The sequence below is a fragment of the Hyperoodon ampullatus genome, assembly GCF_949752795.1.
Source record: "Hyperoodon ampullatus genome assembly, chromosome: 9".
In the NCBI taxonomy this organism is placed as follows: Eukaryota; Metazoa; Chordata; class Mammalia; order Artiodactyla; family Ziphiidae; genus Hyperoodon; species Hyperoodon ampullatus.
In genome coordinates this window covers 74347685-74373401 of record NC_136922.1, presented here as the reverse complement: position 1 = coordinate 74373401, position 25717 = coordinate 74347685, and the positions used below count along the sequence as shown (strand labels likewise).

At 37.1% G+C, this 25717-nt stretch overlaps 1 protein-coding gene across 1 annotated transcript in view; it reads right to left on the bottom strand.

The window, feature by feature from the left end:
• Positions 1–4111: 4111 nt before the first annotated feature.
• Positions 4112–25717, bottom strand: part of MDFIC (MyoD family inhibitor domain containing) — a gene marked incomplete at its 3' end in the record, with an annotated part of 101033 nt that continues 79427 nt past the window's right edge. Inside the window, exon 5 of the mRNA XM_079711752.1 lies at positions 4112–4359. Within this exon, the coding sequence (XP_079567878.1) occupies positions 4112–4359 (248 nt within the window). The remainder of the gene's footprint in view (positions 4360–25717) is intronic.

The following is a 25717-nucleotide window of genomic DNA, read 5'->3' as shown; positions in this document are numbered from 1 at the left end:
GCCTAGATAGAGATCCTGCTTTCCAGGTGAGGCTCAGATGTGGCTTTGCTTAGAATCCTTTTCACGTACAGATTGCCGGTTGACTTTATTAAAATTTGATCATTCGGATGACACTGATCCATAGTCCTTTAAAGTAGAGGGAGCAGCCATTGTTCACTGGGAATTTTGCAGTGTGAAAATGCATGGTGGATTTAGTCACCAATGACAGTTTTTGCAAAAACCACCCTCTACATCAGGGCTGCATCATAACGGTTTTCCCTCTCCACAACCCCTCCCATTTTAACCAGAATCTCTAAAAGTAATCTGAAATGAGCAAGTAAATATCAGTCACCTCACTGTTGGAACTAACAGTTTTCTCACGGGAAGTGCCAAACTTCTTCCCTAGGATGAAACATCCTGAGGGTTTTTTGACTCCCTTGAGGGGCTTAGAGAAAATAGTCACTATAAATTTATTGGTTATAGGGGACATGGAGATGAAGGGTTAAAAAGACTGCCTTGTAGTACCTAATCCTCGATTTTAAAATATAAGTAGTGTAGAATAAACCCTATCCCTGATTAACTGCTATTTAAAACAAAATGGTATGATTTCCTATATTAGTATTAAAATAAGAGAAAAATGGATATTATAGTATCTGATTAAATTTTATCTTGCCTGTCAGATTAGATGTAATAAACCTACAGGCCTACAAATCACAAGTAATTGGAAAGGGCATAAAGGTCTTGAATAATTTGAAAAATAATCTTATTAATAAATAAACTTATTCATTAGGTGGTTGGGTAAATCTAGGTATTTAAACTGGAATTCAAGAAGGCAAGCCACAGAGACTCTGGACTCAAGTCTTATTTATGTTAGGCAGTGAGTTTGATGTTTATAACATTAGAATCTAGGGCACTGATAGAGTTTGTATGGATAAAGAATGAAAAGTTATTACATAAGGTTGCCTTGGTTACTCCTTGAACTGTTCAGAGAAGCACTGACTGCTTCAGGTGAGGAAAATGGATATAGTCGATATACTATAAAAACACAAAAATAAAATTATTATATTCCTAAGTAAAAAGGCTTCTCCTAAATAAAGTGATTTGGGGGGTTAAATACTAACAGTAAAACATTTCCTGTTACTTAAAAATTGTGACACTAAAGGCCCTAGTTGAAAGTACTTCTGATGATTTACTCTTGGGTGAAATTCGTTAAATTTAATACCCAACTGCACAGCTATTTTGTGTTTAATTTCAGTACACATATTTAAAAGAACCTACCACAGTTTTTATAAGTTGGGAGATAATCCCAAAGCAAATGAATAAAAGAAATTTACTAAAAAAATGTACAAAACATGCATTTTGCTCTATTGTGAATTTTTAAAAGAAAACTATGTTTTGAAATCGTTTGTCAACTATGATTTGCAGTATAAACCGATCTGAATCTTTCATAGTTCATTTATGGGCATGAGTCATGTGATTTACATAATGAGACTAGGAAATCTTTAGAGAGGGATGTAAGGAGAAAAGAAAAGCTTAAGGTTTTAAATTATAGTTGAATTCGTTTAAATATCAATATATCAATTAGATTGAAAATAGGCTAAAGAACAATAGAGAAGTCATTTTTTAAATTTCAAAATAATATATTTGGGATAATACAGATCCAGTTTAAAAAGATTTAAGATTAAGTTTCCACATTTAAAAAGAGACCAAATCTATAACTGTAAACTAGAGCACTTAGTCATGATGGCCATATAATTCAACAAAACACTTTACATACAGAAATTCTAAAATACATATTGAAACTATTTTCACATTTGCCTACTTTTGTTTTTTTCATTTATTTTAAAAAAATCATACATGGTACTTTATGGAATGACTGCAGAATAGACAATAGAGCAAAAGTACTATGAATATAAATATGAGAATAATTCTGCTATCAACTAATGCTCTCTGTTACAGAGAAACATTATTTTAAAAGTGCTAATATCATCATCACAAATAGTAGCAGAATACACTTAAATATTAGTCAAATCATTTGGCTGAAAATTTTTGCAGGACAAAAAGTATATTTTAATGATTCCAGGTCATTAGGAGGTTTTATATGTCAATATAAAGTTGATACTCTCACATCCTAATATATATGCATAAGTTAACTTTGGGTATATGTAAATACTCAGACTCTGGTTACTATGAAATAGTAGAAAGATGTTCTTATATTTCATTTGTTACATCAAAGACACTCTTTAGACAAGGAACAGAAAGACAGCTGTTTACTAGAACTCTATTTAAAATGGACAGTTTAACAGTGTGTGTGTGTGTGTGTGTGTGTGTGTGTGTAAACAGTACTTAAAGGGGGATTCAAGAGTCTGCTAACTTTTTTTTCTTTTTTAAGCCTTTTAAGTAATAATATAAGTAGAAACTAAGTTTCATCTCAAAGGAAAACCCGTGGGTCTCATACTCATGCTTTGGGTTTAAAATCTTTCTTAAAAGCCTAAATTTGCTAAAAGGCTTCCTAAAAGTATGCATTTGTTTTTACTATCAATTTGATATTCAACCGGAAGAATCAAAAATAACTATTCATCCAAAGGTATACTTTCAAAATTTCTACAAGGAATTACATTAAATCAAACCAAACTACAATTTGGGGATCCAACTTAGTAGGAGAGCAGGTAGTATGAAAATTTACTCTCCCTTTCATCTGCATCACACAAAGTCTCTATGTATTAGTAACTTTGTAACTTACCAAGTCGCTAACACTTAGTAAGTCTTGTAACTGACTAATTTCTTTATACTTAAGGATATTTATAACCTGCCATAATGGTTTAATTTAATATAAAGTTGCAGTACTGAAATTCGGTCATAGTAGTGGATGTCAAGATTCCTACTGAATTGGAAGGAATGGTTTGCACTTAAGATTAACTGTGTTTATAAATATTGGGGGGTTTTCAGTTTTTCTTAACAACCCCCCCCCCCACAAAAGACTTAAAGCTCTCAAAAAGAAAAGCTTTTGAATAAATCAAAATTAGAATGCTGAGATTTTAATATTAAAAAATCTCCTAATTTAAGTGCAACTTTTCAAAAGTATTCCACATTCTTTAAAAAATATAGCTATTTTAATAAAGCATTGTTTTTATCAAAACTTTATCATAATATCTAAATTATGTAAAAATGCATTTTATTAGTTAATTTTATAGTTTAAAAAAAGAAAATACATACTTAAGGCGTTTTTCTTTTAACTGCTCAAGGGCACACACAGCTCAGGCTAGTCACCTCAAACTTGGTCCTAAATCTAATTCATTCAAGCAGCAGATGAATCACTCATCCTAAGAGGCCTCCTTCAAATGCCACATTCTCCTTGAAGCCTTCTGAATATTCCAGTAGACATTAGCTTTCCTTTCTGTGTATTCCCATAGCCTTTTGAGTTTCTCTCTCTCATAATCCTCACTTCAATATGCCTTGTGGGCTGGTTTATTCTCTACAGGTCTCTTTCCTCTTCTAAACTTTCCTATGCTCCTCTGGACTGGAGATGAATGACATCCATCTCTGTGTTGCAGCAGGAGATTACACACAGTAGGCACTCAGTGTTTGCTGAGCGAGTAGAGAACACAGCATGGAGATGAACACTGGGTCCCCAACAACTGTGTGGGTTTGTTTCCCAAAGTTTAAAGAATACTTACTTTTAACCATTAATAAACATCACAAATAAATTGTCTGATTTAAATAACCACTGAGAAATAATACATTTGGAGCAAGGGGCTCCTAAGAATGGTTAAAAGAAATAGAAATAGGTAAACAAAGGAGGAGACATTTTGTCTTTTTCTTTTTCTTTCTCTTTCTCCCTCCCTTCCTCCCTCCCTTCCTTCCTTCCTCCCTTCCTTTCTTTCTGTTTTGTCAAAATGTCCCTCAGTCATTGTAACCTATCAAGAAGTCTAAAAGTAGTTAAAATTTCACATATTAAACCATGTAGATTTGGTTAGAGGGAAAAAAAGGCTCTCAGAGATTTCCTAAAATAATGAGTTAACAGTGCAAATACTGGATTGTTTGATGAGAATCTTACCATGTGCTTTTCTTTCCCCTTAAAAGAAAAATTTTAAAACACTCTCCAGTTTTAATGCAAACAGAAGATAAATATTTACGAAGGAAAACAAATTCCACAGCATTCCATACAGATTTCCAAACAGTCTGATGATTCACAACAGGCATCCATGATGCCACAATCCATGTCACAAGGGCAGTTACAGTCATCTCCCATTTCATCTCCGCAGCAACAGCAGCAGGCTTCTGAGGTGCAGATGCCACACGAAGCTTGTCCCAGGACAATATTGCAGAGGGTCAGGAATTCACAGAACAGGCAGGCCAGGATACAGTGAACACAGCAATCTTCATTTTCAGTTGGGAGGAGGCCACAGTCAGAAAAAGGAGGAACACAAAATATATAAATCATCAATATACTGAATAATAAGAATTGATGAAAATAATTAAGTAATCCAGAACCTAATGACATGCAGTCCTAGTAGTCTTTTGTGGGCTAGAGGCATAAAAAGAAACAAGTTAAATTCTAGATGAGCAATCTTTAGAAGTAGATACTGGATCTGGAAAAAAAAAAAAAAAGATCGTACTTGTGTATATGTGTGTGTGCACGTGGGTTAGAGTATTACTCACACACTGTGCACTGGTCCTGGGTCCTGAGTTCCACTTTTCTATGCCTCTCATCCATCTTCCCTATCTACTGCTCTTTGCTAAATGACTCCATGACATTATAGTCCTTCAGAAAATAGAAATTGCTTTTCCACTTCTTGTGTGGCAAAGTACTTTACATTTCTATTATTTCCCGAGACATCTCTAGTGATGCCTCTCTAAACAATAAATTTCATGAACTGATATAAAAAAGTGAGAAATCAAATGGATTACAATCTAATAAATTTAGTACACCATGTTCTAAACTTCTTTCCTGTAGAATTTTGGGGCAAGTAAAAGGAACTGAAGAAAATTTCTATTTCTGGAGGACTTTAACACATACAATAAAAATAAGACCAATGTTATAAGACATTTGTCTATTTTCAGAAATATTTGTGAATTTTTAGCAGGATTATTTCTGGGTTTGTATTTGTGTTCCTTTCCTTCTTTTCTTTTTTAAATTTCATACAATGCAAGCTTTAATGAGGGGATTCTGCTTCCAACAACAACAACGGTACAGAACAATCCCTACCCGCATCCCACTGTCACATGACTTGTGTATTTCTGTATTTGGCTTTATGATTGAGTGCCTTTGATGGAGTTTCATCAAATTGTGTATTCCATCATAAACTCCCCAACTCCTTGAACATTCCCATTTCTCTGTAGTCTCTAACTTTGTAGAGAGTCTGTAACTTTGTAAAAGGGGGAAATGTGGGAAATACATACTCTACATGCCAGATGGCAAAAAGGGGAGCGAGTCAGAAAAAACTCAAAAAGGAAAACTCCAGAGTTGGCTGTAGAAATAAAGTCTAGGAGTTCTCTGGTGGCCTACTGGTTAGGATTCCTGGCTTTCACTGCCGTGGTCCGGGTTCACCCCGTGGTCAGGGAACTGAGATCCTGTAAGCCATGCGGTGTGGGGAAAAAAAAAAAAAAAAAGCTAAAAAACACACCAATGTTTCCTCCCAATCTTCTCAGTGCCAAGCCCACTCTCATGTAAAATTGTCTATGGAGCAATTGGAAAAAGATCACAGAACTGTAAGACTGTGAGTTTCTCTCCATCTTCCCCTAATGTATTTAGTAGTACAGTAGTCCTCCTTTATTACTGGGGGATACATTCCAAGACCCCCAGTGGATGCATGAAATCACGGATAATACTGAGCTCTATTTATACTATTTTTTCCCCATGTATACACACCAGTGATGAAGTTTAACTTATAAATTAGGCAAAGAGATTAACAATAATAACTGCTAGTAAAAGAGAACAATTATAACAATATTCTGTAATAAAATTTATGTGAATGTAGTCTCTCTTGAAATATCTTGTACAAATTTAATGCTTTTTCTACCTTAACTGCAAACTTATTAGGTACTGTGGCCATAATTTTTACAGTTTGAGGTACGACAGCAAAATTATCACAAATTTCTTTCTCCTTCTTCACAATTTCATGGACAGAAGAGTCATTCTTACCATAGACGTTAGCAACTTCAGCATATAATTTTTTTTCTTTCCTTACTGAGAACTTTCACCTTTTCACTTAAAGAAGTACTTTACAGCATCTCTTTGGCATATCTGAGTTGCCAGCATCACTACTCTTGTGCTTTGGAGCCATTATTATGTAAAATAAAAGTTACTTGAACACAAGCACTGCAATATTGCGACAGTCGGTCTGATAACCAAGAGGGCTGCTAAGTGATGGTCAGGTGAAATATGCTGGACAAAGGGATAATTCATGTTTAACGTGGGATGGAGTGGGAAGGCATGAGATTTCATCATGCTACTCAGGGCGACATGCAATTTAAAACTTATGAATTGTTTATTTCTAAAGTATTCCATTTAATACTTTGGTATTGCAGTTGACTGTGGGTAAATGAAACCATGGAAAGCAAAACCACAGATAAGTGGGGATTACGATATCCAAACATATTAGGAGAACAGTAAAATCAACTTCATGGATCCAAGTCCACAGCCTTGGAAAGTTCTTTGTTTCTAGAGTCTATAGTTTCCCTCTTTCTACATTCTTTCTATAAATTTTTATCCTAATGTCTTATATGTATCTGTTCAGTAGAGTATTTCCAGGATTATGTTATCATCGTGATTTGTAAAATATCTGAAATGTTATAAAGAGCTGGCTGTATTATTATTACTCCTATTAAGAAACTAGTGTTTAACTGGCAAGCAACCCAGTTCTCTTCAATATGCCTTCAAACAAATATCCATATTAACTAATTCTAAGGACACTTCTAACCTTAACTTTGTATTCTACTGTGGAATGCTTATATTTCAAGACTAAGAGGAGGAATCCACAAAAACTCACTTGATACTGAAAAACATTAAGTATAGTTATTGAGCATTAGATTCTTTATGTATTAATCATAAAATATACATTGAACTGTATGTAGTGAATCTATCAGTCTTAAAGGGGAAAGAATGGCCTTCCCACTCAGCCTTAGAAATAGAGGGTAATGATACCTTTGAAGCCTCCTTTGGTCCCTTCCTAAATCATCTTCCTCTTCCCTTGCTTTTCATTGTACTTTATACAACAGTGAATGTGTAAATATCCCTACATAATCTATCAGAAAGGAAATGATACCATATAAATTCCCATAAATAGCATTTTTCCTCAATATTATGTGTTTCAGATTTACCCTTCTTGATTCATGTAGCTAAAGTTCACTTGTTTTCTAGATGTACAGTATTCCATTGATTTAATACACTGTAATTTATTTATTCATCCTACTTAGGAATATTTTGGTCATTTCCAGTGTTTTGCTATTCCAAACATTAATGTTTGAAACAGTTTTGTGCAGGTCTCCTAGAGTACACATGCCAAATAACTAGCAGTAAAATTGTTGGGCCACAGGATACGCATATGTTTAATCAAGTTAGGTAATACCACATTTGCTTTCAAAGTGATTGCTCCAAAATGTATTCCCACCAACCAAGTATGAGAATGCTCATTGTTCCACATCTTCACCAATCTATGAAACTGGCATATTTTCATATATGCCAATTCATTGAGTGTGAAATGGCATCTCATGGTGGTTTTACTTTGCATTTACTTGTTTACTAATAAGTTTGAACATCTTATCATGTTGTTGGCCATTCATGTTTCACCTTTGAAACAGGTGTTCGTGTATTCCCCTCACTTTTCTACTGAACTGCCTTTTTCTCTTATTGATTTGTAGAAGTTCTTAATATAGTCAAGACATCAGTCCTTTGTCAAATATGATTGTCCTCTCTCAGTATGTGGCTTTTTGTAGTTAAAAGAGATAAGATACAGATGAGTTAATATTTAGACCTTGAGAGTTTGAACTGATGAAGAGAAATTCAAATCAAATCTTGTTTTTAGCTGAAGATATGGGATAATATGGCTGAGGAAGTAAAGTGGCAGATAGCCAAGTTTGGCAAATGAGCCAGTGAAAAGGAGAGGAGGCATTAAAAAGATGATTCAGTAGCAGAATGAAATAAAAAGTTTTAGCATTTGATTCAAAACAAGGGAGTCCAGCCATTCGATATTCAGAAAGGGAGGGGAAAACAATAAGTAATCAGGAGGGAGGGACTGAATGTAACATGTGAAATCAGCTGCCCTCAGGATGAAGAGGAATGGGAGTGACATTCCCAACTAAACAACTCATTGGTGCTCATAGAACATATTCATTTGAGAATCAAAGTCCCTTCCAGATCTTAGACAATAATGATGGTTGTTATACAAAAATCAGAAGCCCTAAGCCAAGAATAGAATCTCTCCAAACTCCTACTTTTAGCCAACAAGATCTACAAAGTAATTTAAGTCTGTTGAACTTTGCATTTTTAGTAAACAAGGAACATGAAAAAATAAATTCTTAGTGCAAATAGATCAAACACTCGTTTTCTAGACTGTCTTCAACAACATAGTGTAATTTCTTTTTTGAATTTTATTTTATTTATTTTTTATACAGCAAGTTCTTATTATCTATTTTATACATTTAGTGTATATATGTCAATCCCAATCTCCCAATTCATCCCACTCCCCACCCCACCCCCATCCCCCAGCTTTCCCCCCTTGGTGTCGATAGGTTTGTTCTCTACATCTGTGTCTCTATCTCTGCCTTGCAAACTGGTTCATCTGTACCATTTTTCTAGATTCCACATGTATGCGTTAATATATGATATTTGTTTTTCTCTTTCTCACTTACTTCACTCTGTATGAGTCTCTAGATCCATCCACGTCTCTACAAATAACTCAATTTCGTTTCTTTTTATGGCTGAGTAATACTCCATTGTATATATGTACCACATCTTCTTTATCCATTCGCCTGTCAATGGGCATTTAGGTTGCTTCCATGACCTGGCTATTGTAAATAGTGCTGCAATGAATATTGGGGTACATGTGTCTTTTTGAATTATGGTTTTCTCTGGGTATATGCCCAGTAGTGGGATTGCTGGGTCATACAGTGTAATTTGTATAATAGATACAAGTGGTGGTTTTACAGAGAATAAGAAGCCTGGCATTAATGAAGAAAAAAGCATTTATTAATTAAGAATGTGTAATCTTAGGAGAAGAGATATTTTCATTACTCTTTCATATTTTTTTAACTATTTAAGAAACTTGGTAATTCTGTTAAATTCTGTTTTAAGCTCTTTACAAATATTAATTCATTTGATTCAAATAACATCCCTAAGAAGCAGTAATGGTATTATCCCCATTTTACCACAGACAGATTACAGAAAATTTAGGAAATCTTCTCAAAGTCACAGAGTCAGGAAGTAGTAGGCAGGGTCAGAACCCACACAATCTGCCTCTGTAATCCATGGTCTAATCCATCATGCTATGCTGCCAATACAGGGATGGGTCACTTCTAACACTTAGTTCACCTTCTTGGGGGGAAGAAGATCTGTTATAAATTCAACTGATTTCTGCTGATTTGTCTTGCTGATCTGTTTTAAGCCTCGATTCACATTTCCTTTCTAAAGATTATTCTGAATTTTAGTTTTAATGAAGACTTGATAGTAAATATTATCCTTCAACAAGTTAAGAGCAAAGTTGATGAGTTGGAGAACTCATAAACTTCCAGTTACATTGTTGAAACAGACATAAGATGGTAGGCAGCCAAGAGAGAGATGATGTGTCAATCAAAAGAAGTCTAAATTTAAAACTTAAAAATTAAGGGTCATATTTATATGAACAGAAGCATTGTAGAGATTACATAGGAACTCTACTGGTAAAATATACAGTTATGACAGAGTTCTCAAAAGAATAAGCCCTTTATGTAAATATTAAAACTTACAAAAATAGTCATCCTCTTAAAACATAGGTCCTACATAATTTACTAGACAAGCACTTTGGGCTGCTCTGAAAAATCAAATCTATGAATAGGGCAAGTAAAGAAGCCACAAACCAAAATTCATTTTAGAGATGAAAGTGATATTAAGCAAGGTGCATTTACAGAAACATCTACCAGAAACACATTCATTTTCTGTACTTTATAAGTAGAAAAATACTTAAGATATGACAACAAAAAAAGAAACCAAAAAATGAATCCCTAAATTCTATCAAATCAATTTAATAATCTGGTTTGTATTCTTTTCCAAAAGCATTTTTCTTTTCAGTTGTGTTCTAGAAAGAGTAGTTTGATTGTGATTGGGGTAACAAAAAGGTTAAAATAAACTAAGAAGAAACAGCTGTTACAGTTTCTGTCACTGCCACCCCTCCCACCCCCAGGGGGATGGAGAATCATAAAAGGCATTATGTTGTTGGTTTTATTTGAAGCAAAGACAGGATCATAAGAATTAACAAACTGAGAAGACCTAAATGGAGAAACAAACTTTAAAAGAGACGAGTCCTCTGCATCCATGTAGTTCACTGTCAGAAATAATTGTTTTTCCTGCTGTTCTTGTGGTTTTTCGTTTTCATGGTTTTATTCGGTCATATTTGCAGTTTTTTGCCAAAAGTGTTTAACCTTTGAGAAGCCAACTAGGTTCTGGGAAGAATGCCTGTTCCAAACTAGGCCCAAAAGAATTGCACAATTCAGTGTATTACTGAGAGGAGAACTCAGCACAAGACTGACAGCTACTGTAAATTTAGGAAAACAGAGAAACATACCAGCAGCCAAGGAGCTAAAAAGAAAGCATAAAAGGAAATCTTTAGCACAACATTTGACTCTTAAAAAAACTGTTATGAATTACTTGCAGACACAAACCCAAACAAAATCTCTGAGTCCTCTGAAAGGTCATCAATGTTAAATCCATGCAGCTGGCATATCTGGCAAGTGTCTAGCTTCCCAACACCCTGAAGGTAACAACTGAAACTTACTTAAACAGCATCTTCAATGACTGGTGAAAATATCTGTGACTGATCTGAGGGCCTTTGTTCTCTTTGAAATGAGACTGAAGACTTATTTTTATAAGAATACATGAATTTAATAATAAAATCCCAAATCGTTTTACCCAGTCATAGGTGGCCCAAAATACTAGGCAAATGTGAGGAAAGCAGTTATAGTGAAATGAACCCTAAGAACCATCAGAAAACTCTTTGCACAGGAAACTCAGCTGTATTCTAAATAAGTCTATTTTTTTAAGTTTCCTTCTTTTAAGATGTGGTATGACAGGTGCTTTGAATTTCTTGGAACAAAGACACTGTACAGCAGAGTACAGGGAAGGGCAAAGAACAGTGAATTCTGAGAATAACCCACAACCCATTTTTAAGCGAAGGTAGATTTGTATGTGTCTTATCTTGACTGATCTCTAATAACATTTCCTATGACTGAAAATGCTTTCTCAATCAGGTCCCCATCATGTAGACCATATACTAAGAAACAGGGGTTCATTATTTTTTTCAACAGGTCAACAGTATGCCAAAGAGCAAATGCAGGTTAAAGCATGAACAGTCAGTTATGTGTAATTAGTAATTTAGGAAATTTTATTGCGATCAAACCTGACTCTAGCTTTATAATCAAAGCCACAGAGAACCCACAGGTGTCCCCATGTCTTTAGCTGCTAAGGCTCACATCTGCCCTGGGAGGGCACAGGGGGACTCACCATGCAGAGCAAGAGGCATTCCTCTTCCCAGATATTGCTTTGCTGCAACTGTTTCTCAATACAAAATAAAAAAGCAGGCTAAAAGTGGGTTTTGGTCATCCTGAATTGCAGGCTAAGTCATCCTGATGGCTAAGTCAGTATCTGGCCTCTGTGAAAAGCCAGCTGTGAGGGACGAGACACAGACATCTCCAGGGAGTTCTGTTCCTCAAGTGATCACGGGGGCAGGAAATATTTACTAAGACGGCACGGTAGCTTAGCTCCAAGTAGCTGCATGTCTCCAAGCCAGAGGACGCACAGCATTCTGGCCTACAGCCCTAGAATGACCTGCTGCTTGCATAAATTGGCCCGAAGTACGCCTCCCACACAGAGCCCTCTGGCACACTGCTGTCCCCGCGAGGCCATGCATCTTAGCCAAAACACAGTCAACATTTTCCTAGTAGGGAAGAAAGTGAGATAGGTCAGGAGGTAAAAGAAAGAGAGGAGCTACATTTTCCACTGCAGCACAAAGAGGACCACACTTAACAGAAACTGAACAATAACCTTTACTATTATCTTTCCTCTCAATAAACTCAAAAGAACTATAGAAAAAAACAGTACCATTCTCCCACACCCCACAAAAGAACTCCTCAATCATATACCTAACACGTGTCCAAATCCTAGAATCCATCCTCCTTCTGTGGGAAGTGCATTTATATTTTAAATTACAGTAAGTGGATAGCACAGATTTTTTTTGATTTTCTTATTTGTTTACCCTGCTGCCTGATCTGTTGCTGATTCATTAAATATTCCAAACTCTCAAGAGAGATTTGATCCAGTAATTGTTGGTCATGACTTAACTATAGCACTGATTCAAGTATTCCTTTCTAAAGAGTCACACTTTATAAAGTCTAGGAAGATAACATATATATCAGGTCCCCTTTTGTTTCCCAGGAGCTTAACACAGAAATCTGCCAGGGAGTAAACACTCAGTTAGTAGAGGTGTTTATTTAAAACACTTAAAACGCAAAGTTAGTATGTGGACAGAGGGGCAGGGAAAGAAAAGTGAAAAAATAGCAATGGTGCAAGTATTATGCATATGAGTTTACTGAATCTCTACAGTACTTTAAGATCACACATTTGATAGCTGGTAATAACAGTACTGTCCTCATAGGGTTAAGGTAAGGATTAAACGAGACAATGTATATAAAGTACTCAGTAAAGAATTCATGTACATACTTATTAATATTACTGTGATAGCAACAAAGATAATGGCAAAATATTTATTCTAGAGAGGGTACAACTCTCTACCTTTCGATGTTTCATTCGCTCTGATTACCACAACAAAATAGGGCCCTTCAATTTTAACCTAAGGAGGTTTATAAAAGGCTGTTCATAGTTCAAATACTTAAAAAGAGAGAATCAAGAAGGTAGTTCTAAGAGATAGAATCTGCAGAAGAGTGGAGCAGAAATCTGCCCAGAAAGATTTAGTCAATCTTATGTTTGGTTATGACAGGAGATTTAAAAATAATAATCATTTTCCATATTTAAACTGTTATCCATTTATTTTGTCAGGAACCTAGAAAGCAAAAACAGAGGAAAACCATACTTGAACCTACTCAATGGTAATTTTATTAAGTTGGCCAGTTGAAATATCTCTAATCCAAAAAGTTTAATTAATAGGAAGGTTGGATATAACTTTCGGATAACAAAATCTACTTTAGATCTTAAAAGCATTTTCCTAGAAAGAGTCACTGTATAAACAGTCTGCTAAAGTTGGTCACAATATCATCTATGGTTAGGACAAAAAAATAAGTAAATCCTCTAGGTTTAAGGAAAATATATATTTGTATAAAAATGATGTAAGAAATCTCTCCCAAAAGCTTAACTTAATATTTTCCTGTTTTTACTTTTGCAACTGTGTTTATTTAACAATTCACCTTTCAATTTCACTTCTGATTTGTGCTTGTTTAAATATTGTGCAAGGTATATTATGAGAAAAATCAGCCTTTTTTTTTTTTTAAGCCATGTAGTACTGCAGTTGGGTGATCATGTAAAAGGTGATGATGGTGATGATAGTAAAATAATACCTTTGCCATACGGGATGCTATTTATTCATTTTTACTGAGGTATAGTTGACATACAACATATTGGTTTCAGGTGTACAATGTAATGATTCCACATATGTATATAATGCAAAATGATCACCACAAAATGTCTCAGTAACATCCGTCACTGTACAGGGTTACAACTTTTTTTTTTCTTGTGATGAAAACTTTAAAGATCTAATGTCTGTCAGAGAAACTTTCAAATATGTAATACAGTATTACTAACTATAGTCAATCCATATGACTTATTTATTTTACAACTGGAAATTTGTAGCTTTTGAACCCCTGCAACCATTTTGCCCACCCCCACCCCTAGCCTCCAGCCACCAGCCACCTGGTCCTTGTATCTATAGCTCCTAGCTGCTGTTGTTTGTAAGATGCCACATATAAGATCATAATGGTATTTGTCTTTGTCTGATTTATTTAACTTAGCATAATGCTCTGGAGGTCCATCCATGTTGTCGCAAATGGCAAGATTTCCTTCTTTTTAATGGCTGAATAATATTCCATGGTATAATATACACCACATTTTCTTTAACCATTCATTGATCGATGGACACTTAGATTGTTTCCACATCTTGGCTATTGTAAATAACGCTGCAATGAACACTGGGTTGTATATGCCTTTTCAACTTAGTGTTTTTATTTCCTTCAGATACTACCCAGAAGTGGAATTGCTGGATCACATGGTAGTTCTTTTTTTTTTTTTTTTTAAATAATATTACTTATCTTTTTAAAAAATTTATTTATTTTTGGCTGCCTTGGGTCTTCATTGCTGTGCACGGGCTTTCTCTAGTTGTGATGAGCGGGTGCTACTCTTCGTTGCCGTGCGTGGGCTTCTCAGGGCTTCTCATTGCAGTGGCTTCTCTTGTTGTGGAGCATGGGCTCTAGGTGTGTGGGCTTCAGTAGTTGTGGCACGTGGGCTCAGTAGTTGTGGCGCACGGGCTTAGATGCTCCACAGCATGTAGGATCTTCCCAGACCAGGGCTCGAACCCGTGTCCCCTGCATTGGCAGGTGGATTCTTAACCACTGTACCACCAGGGAAGCCCACACATGGTAGTTCTATTTTAATTTTTTAAGAAACCTCCATACTGTTTTCCATAGTGACTACCAATTTACATTCCCTTCAACAGTGCACAAGTTTTCCCTTTTCTCCACGATCTCACCAACACTTCTTTTTTCTTTTTTTTTGGCTGTGTTGGGTCTTCATTGCTGCGCGTGGGCTTTTCTCTAGTTGCGGAGAGTGGGGGCTACTCTTCACTGCAGTGCACGGGCTTCTCACTGCGGTGGCTTCTCTTGCTGCGGAGCACAGGCTCTACGTGCATGGGCTTCAGTAGTTGTGGCTTGCGGGCTTAGTTGCTCTGCGGCATGTGGGATCCTCCTGGACCAGGGATCAAACCCATGTCCCCTGCATTGGCAGGTGGACTCCCAACCACTGAGCCACCAGAGAAGTCCCAACACTTCTTATTTCTTGTCTTTTTGAAAACAGCCATTCTAACGGGTGTGAGGTGATATCTCATTGTGGATTTTTAAATCATATTGTTTGTTTCTTTGCTATTGAGCTATATGAATTCTTTATACATTTTGGATATTAATCCCAATTTGCATATACTTTCTCCCATTTAGTAGGCTGCCTTTTCATTTTGTCGATGGTTTCCTGTGCTTCGAATAATCTTTTTAGTCTGAAGTAGTCTCATTTGTTTATTTTTGCTTTAAAGGCAATGCCTTTGATTTTTGGATCAAATCTAAAAAATCATCACCAAGACCTGTATCAAGGATCTTACTACCTATGTTTTCTGCTAGGAGTTTTATAGTTTCAGGTCTTATATTCAAGTCTTCAATCTATATTAATTTTTGTGTATGGTGTAAGATAGTGGTCCAGTCTCATTCTTTTGAATGTGGCTATCCAGTTTTCCCAGCATCATTTATAAAGTGTCTGTCCTTTCCCCATTGTATATTCTTGGCTCCTTTGCACAAATTAATTGACCAATATCTGTGGGCTTATTTCTGAGCTCTCTATTCTGTTCCATTGGTCAATGTGTCTGTTTGTTATGCCAATACCATACTGCTTTGATTACTATAGTTTTGTAATATAGTCAAAATTAGAGCACATAATTTCTGAAGTTTTGTTCCTTTCTCAAGATTGCTTTGACTATTCTGGGTCTTTTGTAGTTCCATACAAATTTTAGGATTGTTTGTTCTATTTCTGTGAAAAATGCCATTGGAATTTTGATAGGGATTGCATTAAATCTGTATATTGCTTTCAAGGGTATGGATGTTTTAATAATATTAATTCTTCCAATCCATGAGCACAAATATCTTCCCATTTATTCAATTTCTTTCAACAATGTCTTATAGTGTTCAGTGTAGAGGTCTTTCATCTCCTTGGTTAAATTTATTCCTGGGTATTTTATTCATTTTGATGCAGTTATAAATGGGATTATTTTCTTAAGTTTGATAGTTTATTATTAGTGTATAGAAATGGAACAGATTTTTTTATACTAATATTGGATACGGCAACTTTACTGACTTCATTGATTAGATCTAACAGTTTTTGGAAGTGTCTTTACACGGTTTTCTACAAGATCATGTCATCTGCAAACAGAGACAGCTTTAGTTCTTCTTTTTAAATTGGATGTCTACTTCTTTTTCTTGCCTAATTGCTCTGTCTAGGGCTTCCAGTACTATGCTGAATAAAAGTGGTGAGAATAGGCATCCTTGTTTTGTTCCTGATCCTAGAAGAAAATCGTTCAGCTTTTACTGTTGAGTATGTTAGCTGTGCGCATGTCATATATGGCCTTTATTATGTTGAGGTATGCTCTCTCTCTGCCCACTTTGAGGGTTTTTATCACAAATGGATGTTGCATTTTGTCAAATGCTTTTTCTACATCTGTTGAGATGATCATGATTTTTATCCTCCATTTTGTTAATGTGGTGTATCACACTGATTGATTTGTGGATGTTGAACCATACTTGCATCCCTGGAATAAACCCCAGTTGATCATGGTGTAAGATACTTTTAATGTATTGTTGAATTCAGTTAGCTGATATTTTGTTAAGGATTTTTGCATCTCTGTTCATCAAGGATATTGTCCAGTAATTTCTTTTCTTGTGGTGTCTTTGTTTATTTTTGGTATCAGAGTAATGCTGGCGTCACAAAAATTTGGAAGTTTTCCCTCCTCTTCTAGTTTTTGGAAGATTTTGAGAAGGATTGGTATTAATTCTTCTTTAAAGGTTCAGCAGAATTCACCAATAAAGCTATCTGGTCCTGACTTTTGTTTATTAGAAGGTTTTGGGGTTTTTTGTTTGTTTTGTTTTTTATTACTGATTCAATCTCCTTCCTAAAAATGGGTCTTTTTGGATTTCTATTTCTTCCTGATTCAATCTTAGTAGGTTGCATATTTCTAGAAATGTATCCATTTCTTTTAAGTTGTCCAATTTGTTGGCGTATAATTGCTCATAGTAGTAGTCTCTTATGTTCCCTTGTATTTCTATGGTATCAGTTATAATGTCCCCTCTTTCATTTCTAATTTTATTTGAGTCACCTCTCTTTTTCTTGGTGAGTCTAGCTAAAGGTTTAGCTAAAGGTTTATCAATTTTGTTTATCTATTTCACTTATTTCCAGTCTGATTTTTGTTATTTCCTTCCTTCTACTAACTTAGGGCTTTGTTTTTCTTCTTTTTCTAGTTCCTTGAGGTATACGTTAGGCTGTTAGAGATTTTTCTTGTTTCTTGAGGTAGGCATTTATTACTGTAAATTTTCCACATAGAACTGCTTTTGCTTTGTCCCATAAGTTTTAATATGTTGTATTTCCATTTCATTTGTCTCAAGGTATTTTATTTCTCTTTTGATTTCTTCTCTTGACCCACTGGTGTTTGATAGCATGTTGTCTAATCACTACACGTTTGTGAATATTCCAGTTTTATATATACATATATATAGTTGATTTACAATGTTGTGTTTATTTCTTCTGTACAGCAAAGTGACTCAGTTATGCAAATGACATTTTTTCATGCTTTTCATTATGATTTGTCACAGGATATTGAATATAGTTCCCTGTGCTCTACAGTAGGACCTTGTTGTTTATCCAACCTATATATAATAGTTTGCCTCTGCTAACCCCAAGCTCCCATTCCTTCCCTCTCCTAACCCCCCACCTCCACCCCTTGGCAACCATAAGTCTGTTCTCTGTGTCTGAATGTTTTTGTTTCATAGATATATGTGGAATTGAAAATACGATACAAATCAACATAAGTTATATAGTATCTGTCTTCCTCTTTCTGACTTACTTCACTTAGTATGATAATCTCTAGGTCCATCCATGTTGCTGCAAATGGCATTATTTCATTCCTTTTTTATGGCTGAGTAGTATTCCATTGTATATATGTACTGCATCTTCTTTATTCATTCATCTGTTGATAGACATTTAGGTTGTTTCCATGTCTCGGCTATTGTAAATCGTGCTGCTGTGAACATAGGGGTGCATGTATGTTTTTGAATTATAGTTTTGTCTGGGTATATGCCCAGGAGTGGGATTGCTGGATCATATGGCAACTCTATTTTTAGTTTTTTGAGGAACCTCTATACTGTTTTCCATAGTGGCTGCACCAATTTACATTCCCACCAACAGTATAGGAGGGTTCCCTTTTCTCCACACCCTCTCCAGCATTTGTTATTTGTAGACTTTTTAATGATGGCCATTCTGACTGGTGTGAGGCGGTACCTCATTGTAGTTTTGATTTGCGTTTTTCTAATAATTAGTGATGCTGAGCATCTTTTCATGCGTCTATTGGCCATCTGTATGTCTTCTTGGAGAAATATCTATTTAGGTCTTCTGCCCATTTTTTGGTTTAGGTTTTTTTTTTTTTTGTCATTGTTGAGTTGCATGAGCTGTTTGTATATTTTCGAAATTAAGCCCTTGTTGCTTGCATTGTTTGCAAATATTTTCTCCCATTCTGTAGGCTTTTTGTTTTGTTTATGGTATCCTTTGATGTAGAAAAGCTTGTAAGTTTGTTTAGGTCTCATTTGTTTATTTCTGTTTTTATTTCTATTGCCTTGAGAGACTGACCTAAGAAAACAGTGGTATGATTTACATCAAAGAATGTTTTGCCTATGATCTCTTCTAGGAGTTTTATGGTGTCATGTCTTATGTTTAAGTCTTTAAGCCATTTTGAGTTTATTTTTGTGCATGATGTGAGGGTGTGTTCTAACTTCATTAATTTACATGCAGCTGTCCAACTTTCCCAGCACCACTTGCTGAAGAGACTGTCTTCTTCCCATTTTATATTCTTGCCTCCTTTGTTGAAGATTAATTGACCATAGGTGTATGGGTTTATTTCTGGGCTCTCTATTCCATTCAATTGATCTGTATGTCTGTTTTTGTGCCAATGTAACACTGCTTTGATTATTGTAACTTTGTAGTATTGTCTGAAACCTGGGTGGGTTGTGCCTCCTCTTTTGTTCTTTTTCCTCAGGATTGTTTTGGCAATTCTGGGTCTTTTATGGTTCCATATACATTTTAGGATTATTTGTTCTAGTTCTGTGAAAAATGTCATGAGTAATTTGATAGGGATCCCATTAAGTCTGTAGATTACTCTGGGTAGTAGTGCCATTTTAACAATATTAATTCTGTGAGTCTGTTTCTGTTTTATAAAGAAGTACATTTGTATCATTTTTCTTAGATTCCATATATAAGTGATATCATATGGTATTTGTCTTTCTCTGTCTGATTTACTTCACTTAGTATGATAATCTCTAGGTCCAATCCATGTTGCTGCAAATGTCATTAATTCATTCTTTTTTATGGCTGATTGCAGGATCATACGGTAGACCTATTTTTAATTTTTTAAGGAGCCTCCATACTGTTCTTGGATGGAATGTTTTGAATATATCTGTTAAGTTCATCATGTTGTTTAAGGCCAATGTTTCATACTGATTTTCTGTCTGGATAAACTATCCATTGATGAAAGTGGAATATTAAAGTCCCCTACCATTATTGTACTGCTATTTCTCCCTTTAGATCTGCCAATATTTGCTTTATATATTTAGGTGCTCCAATGTCGGGCGCATAAATATATACAAATGTCATAGCCTCTTGTTGGGTTGACTACTTATTGTAGTTAGTTATTTTTACTACTTTTGTCTTTTAACCTCATAATTGCTTTATAAGTGATTAATCTACCACATTTACAATGTTAGATTATTCTGAATTTTACTATATATTGACCTTTACCACTGTGATTTATACTTTCATATGTTTTCCTGTTACTAATCAGTGCCCTTTCTGTTCAGCTTAAAGAAGTCCCTTTAATATTTCTTATAAGGCCAGTCTAATGATGATGAACTTGTTTTGCTTTAGCTTTTCTGGAAAACTCTTTATCTTGCCTTCAATTCTGAAGGACAACTTTGCTGGGTAAAATAGTCCTGGTTGGAAGTTTTCTTTCTGCACTTTGAATACATTGTACCACTCCCTTCTGGCCTGCAAAGTTTCTGCTGAAAAATCTGCTTATTGTCTTATGGGTGTTCCCTTATGAGTAACAAGTTGTTTTTCTCTTGATACTTTTAAGATTCTCTCCCTGTCTTTAAATTTTGACATTTTCATGATAACGTGTCTTGTGGGTCTCTTTGGGTTCTCCTATTTGGAAATTTTGGGGCTTCCTGAAACTGGATATCTGTTTCATTCTCCAGGTAAGGGAAGTTTTCAGCCATTATTTCTCAAAATAATTTTCCACACTTTTCCCTCTCTCTTCTCCTCCTGGGACCCCTATAATATCTTCACCCTTTTTTTTCTTTTTTTCATTCTGTTGCTCTGATTAAAGAGTTCCACTGCCTGTTTTTGAGTTCACTGACCCTTTCTTCTGCTTCCTCTAGTCTGCTGTTGAATCCCTCTAGTGTATTTTTCAGTTCAGTTTTGTGTTCTTCAGCTCTGTGAGTTCTATTTGGTACTGTCTCATATTTCCATCTCTTTGTGGAAGTTCTCACTATGTTGATCCATTCTTCTCCTGAGTTTGGTGAGCATCTTTATGACCAGTATTTTGAACTGTTATCAGGTAATCATTCATCTCTTCTTCATTAAGAGCTTTTGAGAGTTTTTTCTTTCTCATTTTGCCATTTGAAACATATTTCTGTTTCTTCTATTTCTTTGACACCCTGTGTTGACTTATGTATTAGAGAAAACAGCCACCTCTCCCAGTCTTGAAGGAGTAGCCTCATATAGGAGATAAACCTTACTGTTCAATCCTGCCCTAGCTTTTGGTTGTCTCTCAAACCTTTGTGATTGTCGAAGCAGCCTATTTTATTTTTAGCAGCTCCCGGTATTTGAGGGTGTGCCAAGACCTAACAGTGTTCCTAAGAGGAGAATTTCAGCCAGCACCTAGGTCCAGGATGATTAGAAGCTAGACCTCAGTTAGCAGCTTTTAAATATATTACACTTCTGTGGGACCCCAAGCATAAGATCACTGGCCACCAATCTAGAGGTATCCCCTGGGTAGCAGTCACAAAATCAGGGCAGACGAGTCTACAAGTTCCTTTCCAGGAGATCTGCAGCAAGGAAGAGAGGCAGTGCAAAGATGGCATCCATTGACCTCCATACCCAAGTGTAGCTCTGCAGCCCCTTAGATAAGTGCCAAATCAGAAGCCTGCCCCTCCAGCTAAAGCTCAGTTCAAGCAAACAGGCATCTTTCACAAAAACACTGGGGGTGTGTTTTAGTCTTCTGTGAAGTGCCCTGTGAGTGATAGCTAGCCAAGAACTGTCTCTCCATTTGTTACATACCATGGGACCTAGGAATGCAAGACCTGCTGGCCTCCCAAGCTAGGCGATCATGGAGCATTAGCTGGCCCCTGGGTGGCAACCATAAAAACTGGCCACCAGATGTGTATAAAAGCTCCCCTGGCAGATATATGGGTGCTCCAGAGCACAGTGGCGGAAGAGCACACAAACAGTGCCTGCCCTCAGGTTTACATAGCAGGCCCTTAGAGGTGTGTTTAATTGGAAGCCTGCCCCTCAGGCCATAGTTATGAAGATAAGCTAATAGGCCTCTTTCACAGAAAGATTTTCTTAGACTATTGCCTCTTGATGTGTCCAGAGTGGGGGTGTGTGTGGCCATTTAAGAACTCTTTGTCCTTTGGTGATGGTCTTCTGGGACCCTTGAGCATAAGCCCCAGTGGCCACCAGAGCTAGGTGATCTAGAGATATCCCTGGGCAGCAGCCATAAGAATCAGGGTGCTAGAGGAGGGTACAGGTTCCTTTCTGGGAGATAACCCAGTGAACTGGAGGGAGGCGGGGAGTGGGGACACAGAGATGGAGCCTGCCCACCTCTGTCCCCAGAGAGAACTTCAGTAGGCCCCTAGATGTGTGTTAAATTAGATGCCTGCCCCTCAGGTTGATACTTTAACTTAAGCAAATAAGTCAAGTCTCTTTCACATAATGTTTGGCACCTCTCGATTGGTTGTCTTTGCATTGGTCCCAGGTGAGTCAGCAAACAAGCCCTTTATTAAGAGCTGTTTCTCAGTCACTGTAGCCTTGTTGGTCTCACAGAAACGAGTCCCACTGGTACTTAAATCTAGATGTTTTGGGAGCTCACCTCTCCATTGCAGGTCTTAAAAGTTGGTGTCTCTGATACGAGGTTTAAACCCCTCACCCTCAGGGAGAAACTCCAGGTTTTGAGTTCTCTCCTGACTGTGGGTCACTGCACCAGGGGTGGGGTTTACGGTGAGATTGTGTCTCAGCCTCTCTTAGCTTCTTTGATGTGGGTTTTTTTCTCATTTGCCTGATGTGTAGGAGCTGCTCAGCTAGTTTTTAGGGTTCTTTTTAAAGAGGAACTTGTCCCCTATGTAGATGTGGTGTGTCTTTGGGAGGAGGTGAGTTCAGGATCTTCCTATGTCACCTTCTTGAACCGGAACTCCCCGTGTAGAATGTTTTTAGGCTAATATCAGTGACTATTACAGAGCCCCCAGGGTTGGCCATGTGACACGAAGTTTTTGTGGCAGTGTGGGAGTAAACAAACACACTAAGGGGAAGCTGACAGTACACACAAGGCTGGGGTCAGGCACAACAATTCTCCAGGCACTTGAGCGTTCCTTAGCAAGAGTCCAAAGGGCTGAGCGGCCCCAGCAGTGACTGTTCCTGCAGGCCCCCATGGAGGCAGGGCAGCATCCCCAGCAGGACGCACAGGCCTCACGCAGGCAGGGGGAGCCTCACTTGAGAAGGCCCAGGATGTGCTCCCTGGCCCTGACAGAAAAGCCAGGCCCCAACCACAGAGGCACAGCAGTCAACAGACACTGCAGGAAAGATGAAGGGAAACAAGCCGAGTAAAACGTTAGGGCGAAGTGAGATACCAAAGCACACTTCAAAGCTGTGCACAGGAGGTAAATCCTGTTATTTATGGAATTAATTTGTGAATCAATGATGCCACTGTTCCTCTTTCCACATCGCTCTCTCTCCATCCATGTTATCTGTTAATACCATCTGATTTTTTTTTTTAAGGCACCATTACAAGTCTTAGATGAACAGGACCTTGAAATTATAAGGTATAAATACCTCCACCTTAATTTAGCGTACAAAAAACTCCAGAGCCAAGAAAAATCTATGGTCTTCTTGTCTGCAATACTCTAGAATCGACAACAGCAGATAAACCTGGTTTTCTCATACAAAAAAAAAAAACAAACTGTGTAGCCTTGTTATAATACTGTAAATTGTGGAAAAGAAGATAAAAACCCTGTTACTTAGCTGCTTCCAAATCCTCTGCACTTCATCAGGGCCATCCCCCAGCTGAGGTTTCCCTGAGTCACAGCTCATTACCTACTAGGACAATTCAGGCAGCAAATGGCAGAACTACCAAAAAAATGCTGTAAGTGTCTGTGGTGGTGGTTGCTGTTTGTATGTCTGGTTTTGTGCCCCCAAGAATGTTATTTCCCTGTTGCTGGAAGCCTCATAGAAACCAAAGATGTTTCCATTTATGATCACCCTGCCATCTTCATGAGTGGCACAGCCAAGTAGTATGCTATTTATTAGCATCTGGAAAATTAAAACCTGTTTTCTAGTCTTGACTCTGTCACTAGTAGGCTCAGTGACCTTGAGCAAGTCATTTCACTCAGTGTCCATATGCATAGAATGTGGGGGAAAATGATCTCCAAGTTCTTTTCAAGCACTACGTTTCTATGATAATACAATCTACTATTATCTATCAACAAACAGTAGATTTTAAAGCTCAGGGTCTTTTCTTGGCCTTGAAGAGAGCCACTGCTTGATTAACACAAAGGTCAAAGCACAGTGGAAAGTTAATGCTGAACAGGAGTTGACTCCAAGCCAGCTAAGTCCCAGGAGCAGATGGTCAGATAACATGTATTTGTTAGGTGAAGAGAAAGCAAAGGTGGATACAGGTAGTGGGGAGGCTATGCAAAGGCACACAGGCAAGAATATGATAGTTTTAGAGATGAGTGGCTCAGTATTGTTGGAGCAGGAAAACCAGGTAGAAAGCCTTAAATTTTCTATTTCAGAAATGAAGAGGTAGGGACAGCATCAGTGGTAATAATATGGTATCAGTGTGGGTCAGGCAGGATGACTCTGAGGAATATTAAAGAAGGTGGGGTTAGTAAGAGTTGATAAGACCCTGGAGAGGCAGTGATGGGAAGAGAAGAGTCAAGTGTGACTTCCTGGAGCTATTGACCAAGAAAGAAATAGAGGAAGAAAAATAGTCTTGTTGAAAATATTTTGAATGTAAGACAGGTTAAGCCTGAGAACACTCAAATAGAGATGTCCAAGAGGTGGCTGGAGACACTAGTTTGGAGATTGGGTGATAGTCAGAGCTGGGCTAGGGAGTAAGACGTAGCTGAAACTCTTAAGAGTGAATAAAATCAAGTAGCTCAGGGAGAATGTCCCAAATGAAAAGAGAAGAGATGCAAGGGAACAACAGCATTTAAGGAAAGGACTGAGGAAGAGGAGTAGGCAGAGGAGACTGAGCACTTAACAAGGGAGCAGGAACTCCAGGAAAGGGATGTGCGTTGGAAGCAAGAGAGAAAAATATTTCTGGTGTCAACTCTGTTTAGCCAGAGAACTTTCAAGGATGGAAATGAATAGCAGTGAGATAAGGAGCGACGACTGAATAGAGAAGTAGGGACTACAAATGCAGATAGCTTTTCAAGAAATCTGTGAAGGGAAAGAAAAACCTGAGGAAGCGCTACAAAGGGATGCAGAATTGAGGAAGAGACATACACAAACACTTGCATATGCTCACAACATATATGCCATGAGACAGGAAAGGCTTGCGTAACTGAAAGAGTTAAAACAATCTGGGAAGGGGTACTCAGAGGACTAAGTGGACAGCAGGACCTGCAGTAACAGGATGTGCTGCAGCAGAAGGGAGCCGTCTGTTCCTTTGAGATGGGAGGTAAAAACAGGTTCAGATTATTTAGGTAAGTTTGCGGGAGAGGCTCAAGGTAGAGAGATACTGAGGAAATGCTGGATGGCCTCTTCTCTCCAGGCAGAGTGAGGGCAAGTTTCAGAGAGCTTTGTTGAAAGAGTAGCAACAAAATGAAGCAGTCATTGTGGAAAATGGGAGAGGGCAGGCCTGCCCAGTTTGCTGCTGTATGCTGGTACCTGAGGGTCTGTGAGAATCCAGTTGAGACCCAAGACCACACATGGGTAGTGACAGCAGTTTTTATGGACATCAAGGTTTCTTCACTATTGTTCAGTTCCTTGGTATAGAGAGAAGGTGAAAAGACAGTGTAGATTTGGGGTTCTGAAAGACAAGTATGTCAGAATGACAGGGTCTCAAGCAAGTTAGGAGATTTGTCAAGAGATCCAAATATATAAATATATATATATTCCAAATACATATAAAAAGAATATATTAGAATATATTTAAATGTATATTATTTGCATATATATTAAATGCCATCATATAGATACTATTATGTGTGTGTATATATATATATATATATATATATATTATAAAATGGT